General features: G+C 40.2%; 1 protein-coding gene across 5 annotated transcripts in view; it reads right to left on the bottom strand.

Annotated features, from left to right (window-relative positions):
• The window catches only part of MAPKBP1 (mitogen-activated protein kinase binding protein 1), a 98,821-nt gene that overhangs the window by 13,522 nt on the left and 65,673 nt on the right, over nucleotides 1–19,626 (bottom strand). For 4 of the 5 annotated variants that reach the window (XM_019007043.2, XM_015631360.3, XM_015631363.3 and 1 more), the window contains 11 exons: nucleotides 19,235–19,305; nucleotides 18,662–18,783; nucleotides 17,689–17,764; nucleotides 15,122–15,233; nucleotides 14,500–14,563; nucleotides 11,273–11,398; nucleotides 4,689–4,837; nucleotides 3,915–3,964; nucleotides 3,137–3,373; nucleotides 2,018–2,187; nucleotides 306–451 (listed from right to left, as the gene is read on the bottom strand). In XM_019007043.2, the coding sequence (XP_018862588.1) occupies nucleotides 306–451; nucleotides 2,018–2,187; nucleotides 3,137–3,373; nucleotides 3,915–3,964; nucleotides 4,689–4,837; nucleotides 11,273–11,398; nucleotides 14,500–14,563; nucleotides 15,122–15,233; nucleotides 17,689–17,764; nucleotides 18,662–18,783; nucleotides 19,235–19,305 (1,323 nt within the window). The remainder of the gene's footprint in view (nucleotides 1–305; nucleotides 452–2,017; nucleotides 2,188–3,136; nucleotides 3,374–3,914; nucleotides 3,965–4,688; nucleotides 4,838–11,272; nucleotides 11,399–14,499; nucleotides 14,564–15,121; nucleotides 15,234–17,688; nucleotides 17,765–18,661; nucleotides 18,784–19,234; nucleotides 19,306–19,626) is intronic. The other variant, XM_015631364.3, reaches the window with a different exon arrangement.

The following is a 19,626-nucleotide window of genomic DNA, read 5'->3' as shown; positions in this document are numbered from 1 at the left end:
CAAGTCAGTCAGCATTACATGCAGTAATTCTCTAATCTACCATATCTGACAAACAGCCTAGCCTATGGCATAATCAATACTAAATCTGCCTCCTTGGCTAGCAAGGTAAGAGAAAGCCAAAGGTGCACAAGGAAAGAAGGAAAGTGCACCAACTCCTGCTTCTGCTGAAGTGGCTTTGCTGAGATGTCTGTTCAAATGCTCCTGGATCTGTACAGCAGAATCAGTGTGACTAACAGGAGTGTGACCTCAGCTCAGCTCACTGAGAGCTCACACATAAATACATTTACAATGTCTTTGGATCTTACCTTCATTCGGATGGTCTGGGCTGGACAGACGACTGCTGCTGTAATCTACAGAGCAGGCACTGTCTGGACTGTGTTTGTCTGGGCATCCATTACTGTGATAACCTCTACAGAGCTTCCCATGGGGCAATGCTTTTACCTGGAACTCACTACAAGAGAGACAGGAAGATACAGCACTAGAAGAGATATTTGTTTACATGTAAAGAAGTACATTTTAACTTTAATAAGGCCTTACCTGTGTTAGTAATACCTTTTATTACAAATGTAAGGCTTTAAAGAGAAAAATAAGTTGATTTCTCTCATCATAATACAGTGTATTTTTTGCATTTCATTAAGCTTGGACATGGAAATCCCAAGGGGACTGTGATTTTCTGGGCATTGTCAGCTCCCAAGATTACCAAGCACCAGCAGCATACTGCTCTGGCTTGATTTCCAGCACAAAATGTAGAAGTTTACATGATGAAAAAGGGACTAAAACCAGGCCTATACCTGCAGGAGAGAAACTAGTTTGCCATTTTATCGATGTTCACGACCTGCTTCTTTGGGCAAGTTCTGTGATACAAAATATCCAAGATTCTGGCTTTGAGAAAGACTAATGTACTGAAGAACATCATACAAAAATACAATTTTGTATGACAGGATTAGTGATTACTGTTGAGATTTCACAGATCTTATTTTGTCAAATGTCACCAGCACTGTTCTTTTTCCTGATGCCTAAGGACTTCAGTTTTCTACTTTTTTAAATACTTTGTTTTCAAATGTACTCAAAGGCAAGGTAGGATGCAGAAATCAATCAACAGAACTAAATAGGAACTACCCCTGGCAACTCCCACACTGTAAAAATTGCCATGTGTCCAGTCTGTATCCAACATCACCAGAGGGCCTCCCTTTTTTACTTGATGAAGCACCACATGAGTTTACTCTGTCCAAATGTTATCATTACAAAATTAAAAATGAAAAATAAACTAGGTGAAACCTAGCAGCTTCAACTGCAAAATCTTGGCATGCACTCTTGCATAAAAGTCTGTCTAAAGCTATCAGCCCCACTCTCTGTAACATGACAGAAGATGCAGGAAATTAAACAGCTAGTAGCATCAGGTTAAGAGGGGAAGGGAAGAACAAAATTCAGGGAAGGAAAATAAAAGGGAGCACAGAAAAATTAAATTATGTAAAATTAAAACAGAAGAAACAGCAGAGGAATAAAAAAGGTCTCCACTGTCTCCAGTGTCCTTTTCAATTCCATCTGTATCATGCAAGTTATTCTATTTTCCATAAAATAGAAATTCCATAAACACACACTGTATTTGCTAAATTCTTGCCCAATTTTCATAAATAAGTGTCCTGTCATTTCTCCTGGGTAGGCATTCCACTGCCACATATGTGTCACTGTCAGTGAGTTTTCCAGCTTCCAAGTTTTCCCTTGCTATTTTCAACCCAGATAAGGGAGAAAGCAAAAAGGCTGCTCCCAAGTTGTTCACTCAGCTAAAAAACTTGGAGAAGACTGTTCCTCCAGGAAACTGTGCAGTTTCCTCAGAAGAAAATTATTTTAATGGTGCCTTCTTAGTTTCATATTCCTCAAGCAACCATCTGACATAGAACTCTCAACTAAACATGCCTGACATCAATCAGGCAGTAAGCCAACTCATCGAAGTTACCACACAAGCTACCAGAACAGAAACATCTGAGCCATGCACAGCAGAGAGCTTATTTTTAACCTGCTAGAGTCTGTGGGATGGATTTCATCTTGCTCAGGGTAGATTACACATTCCTCACTCTCAGAAGGTTCTAGTTCCTGAGAGAAAATCCCCTCTTCACAAGACACAAGCCGAATCACTTGGGGTCGCACACAAGATCCATTATCTTGGGAAGGTACTGAGCTGCCAACCTGGTTTAATCAAAAAGAGAAAAAAACTAGATATTACCAGTGTTTTACCTTACATCAGCAAGTGCTGTGCAAGGCTAGAAAGTATGAATTACAGCACAGAATATGATCAGCAATCTGAGATCAGAAAACATAGCAATCCTATGTCTTTTCTGTTCCTTACTAAACTTGTCAGACTACTGCTGTACTTTCCTGGTTTGTTTCCTGCTTGCAATTCCCTAAAGCTCTTTGGTAAAGTACTCTTTGATCACATAGCATGAGTGTAAGCCATGTGGCAGCAGATTCTTCCATTACCTTCTATGGACAATTCACAAAATTGGGCCAATTCAGCTGAAAAACAATTGCTGCACACAACAATCTGAATCCTCTTCTCCGTCACACAGTTATAGGAGAGGGAAAACTTCCAATAAAGCCAGGCACTGGAACATACTGCTACTGAAAAATAGGCACTAGCTTTCTGAGGATGAGCACACATTACTTGCTGTGACCCATCAATACAAAGACCTGAAAGACTTTACTAATCTAGCATAACCAACAACTAAGGGCTTCATGTGAGCCACATTCCAGCGGCTACTGGAGTCAAGAAACTGCATCCCAGCAGAGTGAGCTAAGAGGTTACCAGGTTTTTACAGACCTGCAATTCCAAGCTCAACCTCTCAGCTTGTTTTTGACATAAATATTCAAAGAACTAAAAGATAACATGAGGTCTTCCTGTCATTGAAGAAAAACCTTGACCCCATATGGGGGTCTCTGCTATAAAACAGCAGAATTACACATTGCAGGAGTATTAATTACAAAAGAGTTATATTAATAAAGTTCCTCAGAAGTCATTTAGAAAACCTTTAATGATAAAAAGAATGGCATCAAGTAGTAATAAATGTAGGTAATAACAAATAGGCACAGGACAGATGCACTCAGAGTGGCTTCAGCCCCTGAGTAGTACTGCCCTTACTTTGTTGATGTGCACAGGAAGGTCAGTGTGCTCTTCTCTGTCATCCCCATTGCTGTTTTGAGACAGTGAGTCTCGACTTGGAGAACGGGAAACAGAGAAGGACTCCAGCTGACGCAGGTCAAGCATGGATTTCACAGTCATCTCTATGTTGCTGGTTGGCTGGGACCAGCGACCACGTTGCCGGGGCATCTTGCTCATTGGTGCCTCTGAGCGCTGGATTGCCGCTATCTCTTTGGCCTGAAGGAAATAAAAACACAGACTATCTTAGAGACTGAGTTTTGCTGATGAGAAAACAGGAGAAAAAACACAAGACCCATACAGAAAAATGTAATTATGTCTATCTCAATAAAAATTTCTAAACTGTCTAAGAGACAGCTTGAAAGGGCACCTTTAATCATAAAGCATCAAGTAAAAATGATACTTTTGTTGCTGCTTCTCGCACAACAGTTAAATGTGCTACACAGATTGATGTATATGAACAGTCAGCACCACATGAGATTCAGATCAAAAATGAAAAAACAAAAGCATAACATCTGATGGAAAAAGACTGATGGAAAAATCCCAAGTGCAGCTCTCAACTCTAAATACCCTAGCCTCCTTAACTAGGCTCTATTTTGCCAACTCCAAATCATTCTTCAGAGAGAGGTTTCTCAACGGTTTCCCACCACAGCTGCACCTTTCCCACATGTGCAAATGAAATTTTTAATCTCTCTGGGAATTTCTTCTTCACTTTCCCTGTAACAAAAAATAAAAACATTCTGAAGGTTTAGTAACTCACCCTCCTCATTTCCCAATGGGAAAGGCTTCTTGAGAGGGTAAGGTCTGAATCTGCAAAGATAAAGAGATATGCACCTAGCTGACAACCTGGCCAGCAGTACAGCTTTTGAAGAACCTCTTACTACCTCTTTCAACAAAGGCAGTATTCCTACATCTTTTGAACCACTGTCAACACATGCTTTCCCACTGGCTACTAAAATCATTGTACCAAAATTTTAATGGAGACATGCAGTTTTATGTAAGATTTTAATTGAATCAGCAGATCTCTGCAGAACACCTGCCACAGTGCAGTGTGCACAGCCCTCCCAAAGGCTTGGGAAAAAAAATATGCTCCAATACACTGTACCATCTGTGGCAAAAATACATCAAAATAATAACTCTAACCTCAACTGTAAGTTTTATCAGACATCTCTAAGTCCTCTCTTTTGAGAGGATCTTTTGATCTCTTTTGGCTTCTTCAGGCTTTTAATAGCTTGTAGACCCCAGCCCATAAAACTAATTCAAAATTTCTTTAGACCGTTGAAACTAACAAGAAACTTGCCAATTTAAGAACTGTATTTCTAGACAGAGGACTGGACTCTGAAATGCACCCCCTCTTCAGATGCAGGAATGGGCAGCTCCACATTACCCATTGCTATCTATCCATCTGCTTCTGTTTTGGTCTCTCTTTCTGCCCATAACTTGTTATCCCTAATCGTGTGTCTCTCATCTTCTCCTCCCTTCACATCCATGCCATTTTCCTCCAACTCTGCCCATGTCCCTCTCCCCTTTATACCTGAGTCTCTGTCAGTGTTGCAGTTGGACTGAATATGGAAAGACTGCAGCCCTCGTAACTCATCTTCATCATTCCCTTCATCTTCACCATCCTTATCACTGTCTGATGAGAGTGCAGGCACAGAGGACAGGGCAGAGATGGACTCATGCCTGGAAGGCAGGAATTAAAAGGAGTATTATGGTTTATGCATGAACTACCTACCTTAGACCAATCCTTACACCAGTTCTCCACCTTATCTCCATCCATATTCAGAAGGCTGCCTCAGCTCTCTCAAACAGCCCTTGCTCTAGCACAGCCCACCTCTGAGAGACAGAGCAAGCTACACCCTGCACAAAGATGTGCAGACCCTGCCACAACAATGTTCTCATATGCATGGAAGGTTGACGGAAATCAGAAGCAAACAAATCTGAGAAAGTCAAACAGAATGAAACTGGGCCTTCCATTTCATACTCTGCCAATTGATAAGGTCAAGATGGTAGATTACATTTGAAAGGCAAATATTTTTCCCTTAAGCATTTCTTCTCTGGAACTGATTTACACATCATAAATGTCAGAGATAGTCTCTGTTTGAAAGTAATTTGGTTTATGGCAAATTGTCCCATAAAAGACAGGTTCATTTCAAGGACTGCTCAAGGCAGAACCTGAAGGCACAGCCCACATACCATAACTGCACCATGCTGACTATTTAAACTTTCAAGCACAAGGATCATGTAAAACATATCTTGCACAAATCTTAAATTAAAGTAGATCAAGGCAAGTTTTACCATACACACCTCAGAGGCACTCCCAGCATAGAATTACCTACCACCAATCAAGGACACTTAATAACATCAAATTTTACCCTCCCTCTTTCTTCTCCTCTTCCCTTTCCTCCATTCATTCCTTCAGTCCACAGAATCAAATTAACAAATAAACCTTCGGACAATAATTGAAGAAAGAAGAATCCCCAGCAAATATATCTGAGTAGCCCCCCACTCCATGGCCTTGAGCTAGAGTGCCAAACTCATCATGACATTCACAGGATATCACTGGTGAGTGTTGAGTGCCAAGCATTATTCAGGAAATAAAAATAGCTCATCCACCAAATACAGAGCAGTCTGGCAAGGGACCAACTTCTCCTGCAGCTGACAGATAGCAGGCAGTATTGAAACATGGAAGAAGCAGTTAAGGTATTTTAATCTTTTCTCTTCCTGTGTAGTGGCAGAATATTAATTTCCATTTCATTAGGAGTGATAACTACTCGACCATTTCAGGTGAGCTTTGAAGTGTTCTGGCAAAAAGAAAAATGAAACTGACTGTAGCCTGCAGAGTTCTTAAGTGAAAAATTTTCATTTTGGTCATCCACATCTACTTTTGACATTTGAGTTTGTCAGTCTCTTCGTATTTTCTACTGTCTCCTCATATGCTCATCTTGTCACTCTCAGGTTTTGTGTCTAAGCAGGGGAATCCTAACAAAGCCCAAGCACCACAGAATGTTTGAGGTTATGCCATGTTTCATCCTATGACATACATTAATTACATTTATTCATGGTAGGCAATATCAACTTTGTATCAGTAACTTTGACAGCATACTTCTGCTTCTGTTCATCATGGTTGTTTCAGGAGTTTATTGAGACAGAAGGGTTGGATTATTAGACCTTTAAACATCTAGCTGGTTGAACACCTCACAGTGATGAGGTGATATAGCAAGGCAAGATTATGTGTTTGCCAAGCTCCTATGTGTACTGTCACTGGTGTAAATGGAGAAGGAAGGATTGCTATCCATGTGTTTCATGTTACAAATAGAAAGATGGCCCCTGTCCATCAGATGGTGACCAAAAAAACTAGTGAGGGGGGAAAAAGTGTGTTCCAATATGCTTAAAGTAGCAGAGTAAGAGAATGCAAAACATATTTTGGAAGTCAGATGTGTTTTTTCATACTTCACAGAAAGTGATAAACAAGTTATGAAGTAACATATTTGATGCAAACATAAGGTATCTTGCATTATCCCAGCAAAAATTCATGCCCCTCTTCCACATCCCTCTTACAACTCGAGTATGCTTTTCAAACTCAGTTCTGTAACTTGAAAGGAGATAGACGAATGAATGATATTTTCAAAATTATCCTAGGCCCACTGACTTGAAACTGAGATATTCTGAAATAAAAACTAGGTTCACATGGTCGTGAGTGTTCTAACTGTTGTTCTTGTCCAAGTCAACCCTTCTATTCAGACTTCACTGCTTCTCCTTTCTTTCCCTGCCTTCCTTAATGTACTCTGGATTTTCTTCTAAGCCCCCTGTTGCACACATCTCCTCAATACTCTTCCTCAGTTTGGGGGTTTTTTTCATGCTTAGATGGGAGTCAATGTAATGTACAGTTTTCAAGCACAAAAGCTGTTTCCAAATAAGCACAACATGAGAGCATTTTGAAAATTAAGGAGTAAGACTTCTGGGGTTTGCCAAAATCCTCCTGAGAGCCAAACCCCAAAGCATCATTATACCAGGATGAATGTTTCAGAGTAGCTATTCCAGAATAGCATGTACAGACACAGTCTCGATCCAGGTGACTCAGGGTAAGGGTTTTAATTGTAATTGTTCATCTTCTTTGCTGAGGAACTATCCCGCTCTAGTATCATAGAATCACAGAATCATTAATGTTGGAAAAAAAACTCCAAGACCATTAAGTCCAACATCTGAATGAATATCACCATGCCCACTAAGCCATACCATGGAGTGTCATGTCTACTCATTTTTTAACACTTCCAGGGGAGACGACTCAACAGTTTTCCTCTGGGACTCTGTTCCAATGCTTAACCACTCTTTCAGTGAAGAAACTTGGCCTAGTGTCCAACATGAACCTTCCTTGGCACAACTTGAGGTCATTTTCCCTTGTTCTATTACTAGTTGCCTGGGAGAAGAGGCAAACTCCCAGCTCACTACAACCTGGATCTTATTCTATAAAAGGCAGCAGCGTCAGTTGCTCTTCAGCTCCCAGTTTTTGAAGGGTCAGACAGTACAGGGTGAATGGAAAGGAAGGACCTTAAATTAGAAAGTCTTCAGGACACAATATAGACTTCAAAGTGCCACATGTCATTATGGAGTTCTATTCAGACAGCTGATAATAGATACTCTGTATTCTTTTGTATGACCTGAACCCAACCCTGTTTTGCTTTCTCAAAACAAAACAAAGCAGACAAGAATGGCAACTATCCATTTAAAGAGGTATGTCAGAACATTCCCACTCTGATCTTGTGCTACTTAAACCCTCAGCTTTAGGGACATATTTATGAAACTGTAACGTCCTGTGTGGTAGTTATAACTGGCAGATTATATCCTCCTGCTTCCCCCTCAAATGTTGAAGTGTTTTAAAAGGAAAGTTATTCTGCTTTTCCCCACAGAAGGATCACAGCGCACTGACTCAAGAATTTCCCTAGTATTACAATTGCAGTAGTTCATCACAGACTAAGGCAACATTTCTGATAAGGTATCAAAAACCTGCCCTATTCTAAGCCCTGAAAACAACACAGCTTTCCTGGACTGGACAAGACCCACTGAGAATTTGATAAGGAGCTCTTCTTCCCAAATATATCTGACAGCAGACAGTACTTCTTCAGTATACATATATAACTTTTAGACAATTTAATTTGGATAAATCTTTTTTCTCCTGCTATTTATACTAAAGAGTCAAGGAAAACCACAAATAGAGTAATTTTTAAAACATAACTATAAGCCCTGCAAACATTCCACAGTAAAAACAGCTTAAAACTTGAGACAAGCTTTTCTAAACTATAAATGCACACTTGGATCAAAACCAAAACCCTACTAAATGGCCTTTACATGACTCCTTCACTGAAAATATAAAAGCCTTAAAACCAAAATGCACCAGCAATCTCAGCTGAGTACAAGTTCTATTATCCTGAACTATCAAAGCTCTTCATGTTCAGAAAAAAGCACACATCTGCAATTACCACAAGCAGAGGCAGAACTCAAAGGCTCTCAGGCACACTATGGAAAACTGTGGGTCACAAAGGTCAGAGCAGTTCCAAGGTAATACAATATCCCATAAAGGTGAGTCAGAGAAATCATTCAGAAGAGAAACTTTAGTCTCTAAAAAATTTTGGATGGACTGAAAATACTGGGACCCTTCAGTTCAGAGAACAGGTTGGATGAAGAGAGGTTATGAAAAAGGTTTACAAAACCACCACCAGAGCTCACAATATTCAGAAGCGGAGGACTTTCAACAAAACTAGTAGGAATGTGCTTTAACAGAGACAAAAAAACAGTCCTTCTTTCCACAGAGAGCAGAGAAATCCAGGAACTTATCACCAAAGGAGGCTGCAGAAACAGACAATATTATGAAGTTCAAAAAGAATTTATACAAACTCAGTGGACAATTGGTCCATGTCCAGATGGTAAAGAAAAAAGGTAGAGATAGACCTCCTAACACCCCTTATGTAACAATGGAGCATGAGGCAAATGGATCACAAAAATTCCTGTAGCAAGGCTCATAGTGTGTCTCACTAAATAGCATTTTCCATTGCCACAGTCACAGCAGAATACTGGACTTTGTGGAGCACTGATTTTAGATGTGTATAAGAGACACCACAGTCACAGCAGAATACTGGACTTTGTGGAGCACTGATTTGACCCAAAAAGGCATCTCCTTGTGTTTACACTGCTGATGTTACCCACCTGGGTCAGTTCCTGCCCTGACAGTTGCAACTGGATAGACAGCACTGTCCTGAACTGGATATCTTCACCTCCCACTGCTTCCTCAGATCAATTTTGTTACCTCAGCATTATTTTCATTATTCATCCTGTAATACACTCATACAATGGAACTAGCAGAAAGTGTTACTTCCTCCACCAAATTCTAGCAATACTGTTCTAAAGAAGATCTAGTAGAACAAATTACTTTTCACAAGGCAGGAAGCCTTCTCATACTATTGTCAATCTTTTAAGCCAGCAATTTTACACAAGTTGCAACTCAACTCTCTACTGCAACCTATACAGACAGGCTTTGGAAAGAATCAGGGCACCTAGAAAACAAATATCACTCAAGTTCATTATTTTTCCTTCTCCCACCTCAATAATGCTGGTCCAATAGGCTCTTCTTCCATTGTCAGTACCAATCCAAAATGCTCCGGGAATTATGTCTTTGCTGATCCCCAATGACCACAGCGAACTATCAAAACTGAAGACAAGCTTTCAAAGCTGACAAGTAGATTCCAGGCTTGCAAAGAGGCTACCAAACAAGTTTATTAAAGTTCTGGGCTTGGCGTGGCACTAGCACCGCCCTTCAGCAAGCGTCTGTGATGGAAACAAGTATCACCTCACGTGGAACAGGACTGGGATTATCTGTCACAGGCTGAGCCTTGGTAGGGTAAGGCTGCAGCTGCTGGAATAATAGAGAGACTGCTATAAAAAGCATATTGCATGATGGATCCAGTACTTTGGCTAGAAAAAAGGCTTCCTGAGTCTTCCCAGCATCATTACCAAAAGCACTTACTAGACAAGACTTGTTTCAGGAATGAGCAGATCAAGACTTTCCAAAACAGAACTATGCAGACAGACTTGTTACAACATTGCTTGCTCCCAAAGGGAGTGGGAAAGTCCTCCTGATCCTCGACAACCGGAGTAGTAAATCCTCCAGTCCTTTGGTACTTTTATATCCAGAGCTCCATTTGTAGTCACTTGGGACATAGGAACAAAAAAAATCTGCATTTATCCTTTTTATCCCCACTGTGTTGTCTTAACAGCCTGGAGAGCAGGACTCTCCCCTGCATTACTTACAGTCCAACTAGTCTCAGCTACTTAAAAACTACAGAGAAACCAAACACATTAGACTAATAATCAAAAATACCCTGTCACTCCTGTTCTGTTTAAAAACAGAAGCACCACTTTTTAAAGAAAGGTCACCAGATAAATTTAGATCTATTCAGCTTGTAGGCTGCAGTAGTTTGTTTTAGATATGTTGTTTACTAAGCAAAAATAATAATATTATTTAGCTAGCAAGAGCTTTTTCCACTTAAATTATTTTTGTATTTATTATTCATATTATAATTATTTTTTCTGTGTTTTTTTCAAAGCCTCCAGAAAAAAGTTAACAAAGGAAGAGAAAAGCTGTAAAGACTCTTTTAGAATTATGATCAACATAGCCAACTCATAGAGCTCACAGCTGTACTTCAGTACTGACACCACAGAAAGTCTTTAAGTTGCATTCAGCTTATACCTAGAGAACTTTACTCATAAGGATCACAGCTTCCCTGGTGGAACTCTGTGTACCATTCTCAGTATTCCTAGGTGAACTGCTTATTAAGGTTTCTCATTAAACTAAATTAAGACACAAGAGGCATTGCATACATATTGCAATCAGCAAGGCAAGCTGATTGCAATATGTATGCACACTAAGTCTGTCTGGAAGATCCCAGTCTGGTTTCCATATCCAAAGAAGGGGGATACAAAACCCAATTCAACAGAGGAATAAGAACTTTTGGAAGCCACTACCAGTGAAGACAGCAAAAACCTTACACTTGAATCCCAGTGCCACACTTTCACATTCCACCCTACACAGTCAGACCCCTGTTCTCAGTCTGCTCTGTTCACCTCATGAGTCCAGCTGCCTTGTGAGGAGGAGACTTCTCCACCTGCTTCCCTCTCTGTTTCATGTCGGACAGTCGCTGCCGCATGTTGATGGTCATCTCTGAGCTCAGACGCCAGATGAAGATGCAGCTGAAAGAGAAAAGTGAGGCCGGGATCAAGTCTTAGTTCAGTTCATTGATACTAATTCCCACTGGAGAGACAAAGAAGAGCCCTTCTTCTGTCTATGGCAGACACACAGGCAGAAACAGCTTCACAGAAGCTCCATCCCGTCACCAAGTCTCGTGATGAAGGAGTTAAACCTGCCTGTCAAAGACTCCCTGTGAGCGAGAGCAACTGCGGAGATATTTACACAGATTCATCTCTGATCCTATACCTTTTTTGACTATCTGACCAGCTGCTGAAGGAAACGCTGTAACAAGTCCCTCTGTGGTCAGCAGGATAAGTGGAGCCTACAGATGTCTCTTGCATCCTCTAAGAGTGGCTATGCTGAAGTCTCTGATTGCCACTACCCCCAAAGGCAAGGCCTTCCTAATTCCCACCACCATATGGAGTCCGTGCTGTAATAACAGTTAAGCTCATGTAGAAGTACTTTTTGCAGTCAGGGTGCCTCTAATATTTTACTTGGGAATCCCTACAGAATTTACTTGCACAGAATTTACACAGCCATTAGCTCAGTGTAATAACACCAAGCACAGAGTATAGTGCTAATAACACCAAGGCCGTGGGTTCAATTCCTGTATGGGCTATTCACTTCAGAGCTGGATTTGATGACCCTTGTGGGCTCCTTCCAATTCAGAATGTTCTGTGAAATAGTCTGTGAAATTTAACTGAATTTGGTCAATGGATTCAAAGGCATTTGAGAGAAGGAAACCAACAGTGTGGTCTTGTTTCATTAATTTCTTCAGAAATTCAGCTTAAAGAATATATTAATCATCACATTAAAGAATACTGTATCTCATCTTCAGCTACTAGAAAGTAAAATGACCAGCACTGTCTTTGAAATTCAACCTCAGTGCTAACTAATTCTTTTCATCTCAGTCATCTTTCCTGTCTAGCTGGGTATGCTCACACTGATACACAAACAGAAATGGTGCTTTGGCTATCACTTATAAAATCTTGCACCCTAGTTTGGAATCCAAAGAGGATTTAAATCAGTTCTTCAACACCCATCACTGCCAGTATACTCATGGGTACTCCAATACACAGAAGATTTTTCAGTGACTGACATTTCTCTTTCTTGATAGCATGTAAATATTAATTTGCTTTGCCATCTTGAACAATGACCATGAATTTTGTTCTCCCTGACCTGAGGCACATGTCAAAAGTGCTAGGATCCTAAATACCTCATTTTTTTCTCTCTTTCATGAGGAAACGATTTAAAAGGTTTTAATTTCCATATCACACCAAAAAAAAACCCATAAAACCCTCTTTGTGGTCTGTGGAGATTTTAAGGTAAAACTAAAAATTCCCTTCTTGTCCCCAGTGCCATGCTCAGAAGCATCACTCCCAGCTACTAAAATCACATACAAACACTTCCCATTGCCTGTGAACACACTCTCATCTCCCAGCTTTTCAACTGGGAGAAGGGGGTGAGGCACCGTGTCTGGGAGCTATGGCAACCCAGGGCAGCCAGCTGTTTCCTCTCAAGGAGCAGCTCTCTCCAAGAGACAGCAACCATAATCTGCTGCTAAAAAACACACTGAAATGGAGGAAACAAAATTCTGAAAGCAAATCTGGCTTGTTCATTATCCCACCCCCACTGTTATCAAACCTAGAGACAAGCAGCAAACAACCTAAGCCTGTGAACCAAACAGCATCCAACACAAACTCTGCAGAAGCGCCCTCCTACCCCTTTTGCTGGGGTTGGGGAGGGGATTTGTTTTTGTTTTTTCTTACCTTGCATTACTTTCCTCACATGAATCCCACAGTCTTTGTGACCTTTCTCATCCCTGTTTTATTTTCTACTTTCAGCTCTATTCTTGGCACGTGCTGCTGTGTGTGAACAGACTATGTTCCCTTGTTCTCCTTTGAAAAAGATGCTTTTTCATCTCCTTACAGCAACCTTCTTCAGGAGTCCTTTCCTCACTTCTCACCCACCTCCTGCATACCCTTAGTGAAGAAAATTATCCTTTTGCTCATGTAAATGTCAACAAAAGAATGTTGCACTAAATCACAAGGATCACTGGGAACTTCTAACCTTCCATTTGTCAGAATTTCACGAATAATTTTGTCAGAAGATCACAACAAAAGGAATCTCTCTCCTGCAACTTTTGTCCCTAATCTACTTAAACACATGAAAGATAAAGAAAGAGAAAAACTAAATTATTTATTTATTACTGAAAGACAGAAAAAAACAGCTGATGAGATTTAAGGTGATACACTATGTTCTGTAACAACTCACCCTCTAAAACCCTCCTTCCAATTCAATTGTGTTTTATTAACTAAAATTAAAAAAAAAAAAAAATAGGTAATCTGAATTGCTCTGAACTTGCAATAGCACTCCAGGAGCCATCTTTCTTAAAAGAAAAATTTTATTCAGTTCAGCTGATTTAAGCATTTACTGATTCCAGAAATAGTGGCTCCACTCACCTGTACAATCATCACACTAGGCAAACATTCTCCTTTTTCCCTTGAGCTAAGTCTGGTGACTACTTAAGCTTTTAGTGAACAGATTTAGCTCACTAAATGTGCAGAAAACTCATTTCAGGGGAGTACTGATGTAGTGACTTGAATCAGCTGAATTTAGTGACCTGAGGGGTCAGCTGCACCACTGCTGTCTCAGGGGAGACGGAAGAAGACCATATGGATAAGACCAAAAGCTGAGGACAGGCCTGTCCCTTTTGCTGCTAAATAGACTCTTTCACCTGGTGAAACCTCACCAACAGCATGAAAAAGTTCTGGCACTACTAGCAAAAATAGCACAAGGTACCTTATATTACAGCCCTGAAGGCTGGTCAGGAAGCAGGTCACATCTCTGCCTCCTTTCCAGCACAGAACAGTATTTACTCTAAAGAAAAGGGAAATACCTCACATGGGTCTCATTCTATGGAATGCTAATATAAGCTCTGTGAGCTTCACCAACAGCATGCATTTAGGATTCAGAAAGCTCTGAGATTTATTTGGAATTCATAAAACATCCCTTAAAAAAAAAAATCTACCTTTCCTAAGGACATGTTACATCCAGTATGAGATGACATGAGTCAGTATCACAAACAAGTAAAGCCTCTTACCTGTCACCAGAAACAGAGATGAGATGTTTGCAGTCATTACTGAATTTCATCCCAGTCACAATCTCTGCAAGAAATAAAGCAAAACAAACCCAGTCTTCCCTGAAATATTAAAATGGACAGAAGAGATCACTAGCCAAATAGCCTGTCTGCACTCAGTAATTCACACTTCACAGATCAATATGCCCCAATTACCATAACCATTTAAGCAAGAATCTAGGTTTGACATGGAAAGGGCAAAATACACATGAACATGGGATTCTCTTTTTGCCTATAATAGAATAGCTCTTGCATGGTAGAAGCTGAGGGTATATCACAATGAAATTTAATATAGACTGAAAAAAACACAGACTCCTTTATAGATTATTAGAAAAACTGTAAATAAATACATGGCAGGATAGGTTACATGTGTGTGTGTGTGTCTGTGTGCTTGAGTGCAAAATGCAAAAATTAAACTTGCAATAAAATAAGCTACTGCAACTTCATCCAACCACAATTTATTAAAAAATACCAATTAGGTAAACTTTGGTGGGAAGGAATCTTCAGAAAATTTTGACTAGTATCAGACCCTACTATATAGTCATCAGCAGAAAAAAATTAATTTCCAGAAGTTGATAAGCCTTACCTGAGTGTCCATACATGGTTGCAACACACTCGCCAGAATAGAAATCAAAAATGGAGAGGTTCTTGTCAGAACAACTGGTTGCAATGTAAAGACCAGAAGGATCTGTTTGCACCTGGTTTAGGAGACCAGAGGAATGCAAAGATTTGGTAAGAAATTACCTTCAAACTACAGAAAAATAGTTCAGATTACCCAAGACAGTCAGAATAAAATGCAAGTAGTCTGCACAGGAGTCCAACTGAGTACCAACCCATCCAGCATCCCAGGACAAATCTCCAACCTGACTAGACTTTTAAGACTATCTCCAACCTAATCAGACATTGAAGGCAGTTAAATTAAATGCCTTCATGACTGGGAAGGCATTTCCACCAATGGATAGATTTCTACCTCTCTCCTACTTCCTTTTAACCATTGGGGTCTTACTTTCTTCTATGTTAAGAGCAAAATAAAACAATAAGAAACCCCCAGCCCAAAACACACACACTCTATAAAAAAAGGAAAAAAAAAATCAGAGCTGACAGACTTAAGTGAAATATTAAAGGATTCAGGTCTTTAGGAGTGAAAGCAAAAAAGAACTCAACTCTGCCAAGAAACTGTCTTTGATAATGATGCTGTCACATCTCCAGCATTTGCAACTCCCATTTTACAGCTATTTTGTTCATTGTTTGTTTTTCCATATGCACCTATTTGTTTTATCTTGGATGAAATATAAAATTCCCTGCAAATGCTTCACCAAGGTCTAAAGCAGCACTACACAGCAAATACAGCAACTGTCACCAAATGTCCTGCTGAGTCCTTTAAAGAATTTTAAGGAACTGAGAAAGTAACCTTTGTTTTTCAAGGGAGACATGGTATTTAAATAATGGCAATTCTTTTGGTTTGTTATATTTATTTTGTTGATTTCCAGTGTCACTGTTTGGGTTCTACTCATTTAACTGCAATGTGTATGATCTCAGAATAGCATGCCAAGAAAGTTTAAATTCCAGAGACAACCATAATCCCTTGGTTACATAATTGTCTTAAAAATGAGCAAAGCAAAAGTAAAAGTAATTGAGATTCCCCATTTGAGATACACATAAAAAAAAGGATATTAAGAACAAAAAATCCATCTTTCAGAACATTTCATGGTTTTATGTCTGAGAAAAATCTAACCAAGCACCTAAGCTTATCAGATATTTAAAGTGTAGCATCAATTTTTCATCTTCATTACTCTGGCTTATAAAAAAATTGTAGGAATTGTAATTGGCGAAGAGAAAGAACTTATCTTTCTCTGTAAAACAGAAGAGCTGACACTGAACAAAATGGTTTGTTTCCCCCTCCCTTTTTACCCAGTTATTTACACTCATCAATAGTTTCAGCTAGAAGGGAACTTCAGGTATTATCTCTTCCTGCCTGACCAATTCAGAGTTGACCAAATTAAAGCTTGTTATTAAGTGCATTGATCAAATGCATTTTCAATGCTCTCAGGGTTGGAGTATTGACCACTTCTCCAGGACTCCTGTTCCAGTGTTTGACCAAACTCTCAATTTCCTAATTTCCCCATTGCAGCTTTGAACCATTCCCATATATCCTTGTCCCTGCATCCCAGGGAGAAGCACTCGGCACCTCCCCCTCCGTCCCCTCCTCAGGAAGCTGTAGAAAGCAATGCAGTCACACTTCCACCTCTTCCTCTCCAAACTAGATAAGCCCAAGCTCCTCAGCTGCTCCTCATAGGACATTCCTTCCAGTCCCTAGTAATAATACTGCTGACCTGTGCAGCAGTAGGAAATTATCAGTGGAAAAATAAATACAATGAAGAAGCTTGTTTGGCAACTTAACTTGAGAGATATTTTGATTTTGTCAAGTCGCTTTCCCCCTTTATAGACAAAAATGTGGTTCTTCCACTCAACTGTGAATCTTGAACACACCTGGTTTACCAAGGTAAGCCCTGGAGAGAGGCAGAAGCAGGTGTGCTACCCTGGCCCAAGGCCTGGATGAACTCAGTAGATAGGAAACTTGAACAGACTCTCCCTAAGCAGAACCAGGCTTGTTCAGAACTCCAAGACCCAGGCTTTTCAGGTCCAATGCTATTTAATTTTATCAGCTCAAAGAATTTCCCTTGTATTTGCCCTCTGAAATCCACTTCACAAACACTGATCAACAGGCATTTCCACTTTAAAAATCCTAACAAAACCAGCCAAGAAAGCCAGAATGAGCTTTCTGGAGTAGAAATTAAAGGATTAAATTAAATGGATTAAATCATCTCCTGACAGATATTGGTTCAGTTCTACTTGTTTTTACAGCATGGTCCTGTGACTTACTTCAGAAACAGGACAGAGAGAAAAAACATTGATCAGCTTCATCATTTATTGACTCATTTCTTGTTTCAGCCTGACGAAACCCAAAGACATTACAGCCCTTAAGGATGAAAGTAAGAGGAAGTAGCAGCAGGGTAAAGGACAGAGTAGGAGAAAGCAAGCAAAAAAAAAGAAAAAATACTGTCTTCAGATTTGTATTTCATTTTCTTGCTCCTGAGCTGCACTCAGAAAAGCTGAAAATTTTGTAGACGGAAGGAAAAGAAAACAGCTTACTTTGATAAGGGTGCCATCTTCGCCTTGGGATCCCTTGTAAAGCTTCTTCTGCTTCCCACTGCTTATGTTGAAAACCCTGAGGAGAAGACATAAGATAAGATGGCTCATTGTGCCCAGGTATTACTCTGAGGCTGTTGTCAGCAGGATCCTTTTCCCTCCCTGTTCCTAATTCCATGTAAAATACAGGAAACAGGGCCAACCTACAGGAAGTGGAGAAATTATCTCCCTGAAGTATTATCACCAGTCAGTTAAATGGTTCAAGAGACAACCCCAAAAGTAATGCAGAGGTAGAATATCTGAATTAAAATTGAGGCTTTATTCTCAAGCCAATAAACAATCAGTCCTCACTGCTGTAAAAGTACCTGGGGTCCTTCATACACAGGATTAAGAGAGCAAGACACTTTATGTTAGAATACAAAACCAAATTATATCCAGTAGTGATATTTTGACCAAAGATCTTAACATCTCACACAGCTACAATAGGAGGAGACACACAACTACAGAGAGACTCCTTTGCTTTCAAGAAGACAGATTGGAGAAATGGATAAAAATGGAGAAGGGAATGGACTCCGCCTGTTCAATGATAGTCACATCTAATTCAGGTTTAGGTTCTCACAGTCCCAGGTATTGCACAGGACCACACAGCTTTTCACTAAGTACCTTCAAAACCAAAAATCATCACAGTGTAGAAGTTCTAGCCCCACAGTTCAATGATGTCCCAAGGAAGGTACATTTGTTCCTCTAGTAGAAAGCCTTTGCTTTGCAGAGCAGCCCAGTGAGAAGCCAAGAGTCCCATGGGAATTGCACATATTCACAGCTTTTTATCAGTGAGGAGAAAGGCAGAGTTCAACCTCACAGTGCCTCAGATCTGTCTGAAAACGCTGTATCAAAGAACTTAGAGGAATAATGATGGAGATGGGGCTGCCTCATTTATGACTGCAAAAATATTTTCAAGATGAGAAGGAAACCTAACCTGATGTTACGATCCTGGCATCCAATAGCTGCGTATTTCCAGCTGGGGTCGACATCCATGTCATAAAGTGTGGTCTTCCTAACAATGTGATGTGTTCGGGTAAACTGGACCCCTTCTCCTGTCTAAACATATGGGTAACAGCTGTGTCAAAATCAAGTTGTTAATCCATTATTTAAAGCAAGTAAATACAGATGAGTCTTCTCACAGAGCCAGCACAAAACAATCCTTCCTAGGGAGCTGCTGGGAGCAGATGAGACTGGAGGCACAAGGAACATTTCCCTCCAGCCCATACTCTTTCACCAGTTTTCACAGTTTTCTCTGTGTAAGTGAAAGAAAAGCAGATATCCTAACAGTTCTCTATTTCACATCTTGCTGTGAGAGGTCAGGCTGGGAGTAGCTGCATGCTTCACAGAAGTAGATGTCTGAATGTAATCTCTTCTATCGAGTCAGTGGGAGGCACTGAGGCTGAAATAGCAACAAGCTCATACAGAAACTCTGGTATCATTCTTTGAAGTAACTCCTTTGTGGAGAGATTACAAATTAGAAGTGTACAAAAAGCTGTGATAAGGTTACCTTCTGCGCAGTGCGGAAATAGATGCTCTTGTCTGCCCCACAGCTTATCATTCGCACTTTCCCATCGTTGGCTGGAATTAAAAGGCAGGAGACAAAAGATAAATACATATACAAGTGGAGTATTCCACCACAATATTTAATTGATACCACTGCTCATTTATTCCAGTCCTGATCAGCTAAGACTGACTCCACCCAAAGCAGCAAAACAGAAGCCCCCTTCTCAGGGACAGCATTTGTCTTTCATGGTGAGAGAGCATGAGGCCTTAACACAGAGGCTTTTCAGGACAGATTAGGATGTAATTCTGTCTTCTCCCTCACCAGTATGCTCATATCTCTGTGTACCACAGCACTCTGTGACAACATGGCATATTCACTCTCAGTAGAAGCTGAAA

Source organism: Parus major, chromosome 5 (assembly GCF_001522545.3).
Source record: "Parus major isolate Abel chromosome 5, Parus_major1.1, whole genome shotgun sequence".
Taxonomy (NCBI): domain Eukaryota; kingdom Metazoa; phylum Chordata; class Aves; order Passeriformes; family Paridae; genus Parus; species Parus major.
The sequence above is the reverse complement of the archived record's forward strand: the minus strand, read 5'-3'. Positions and strand labels throughout refer to the sequence as shown.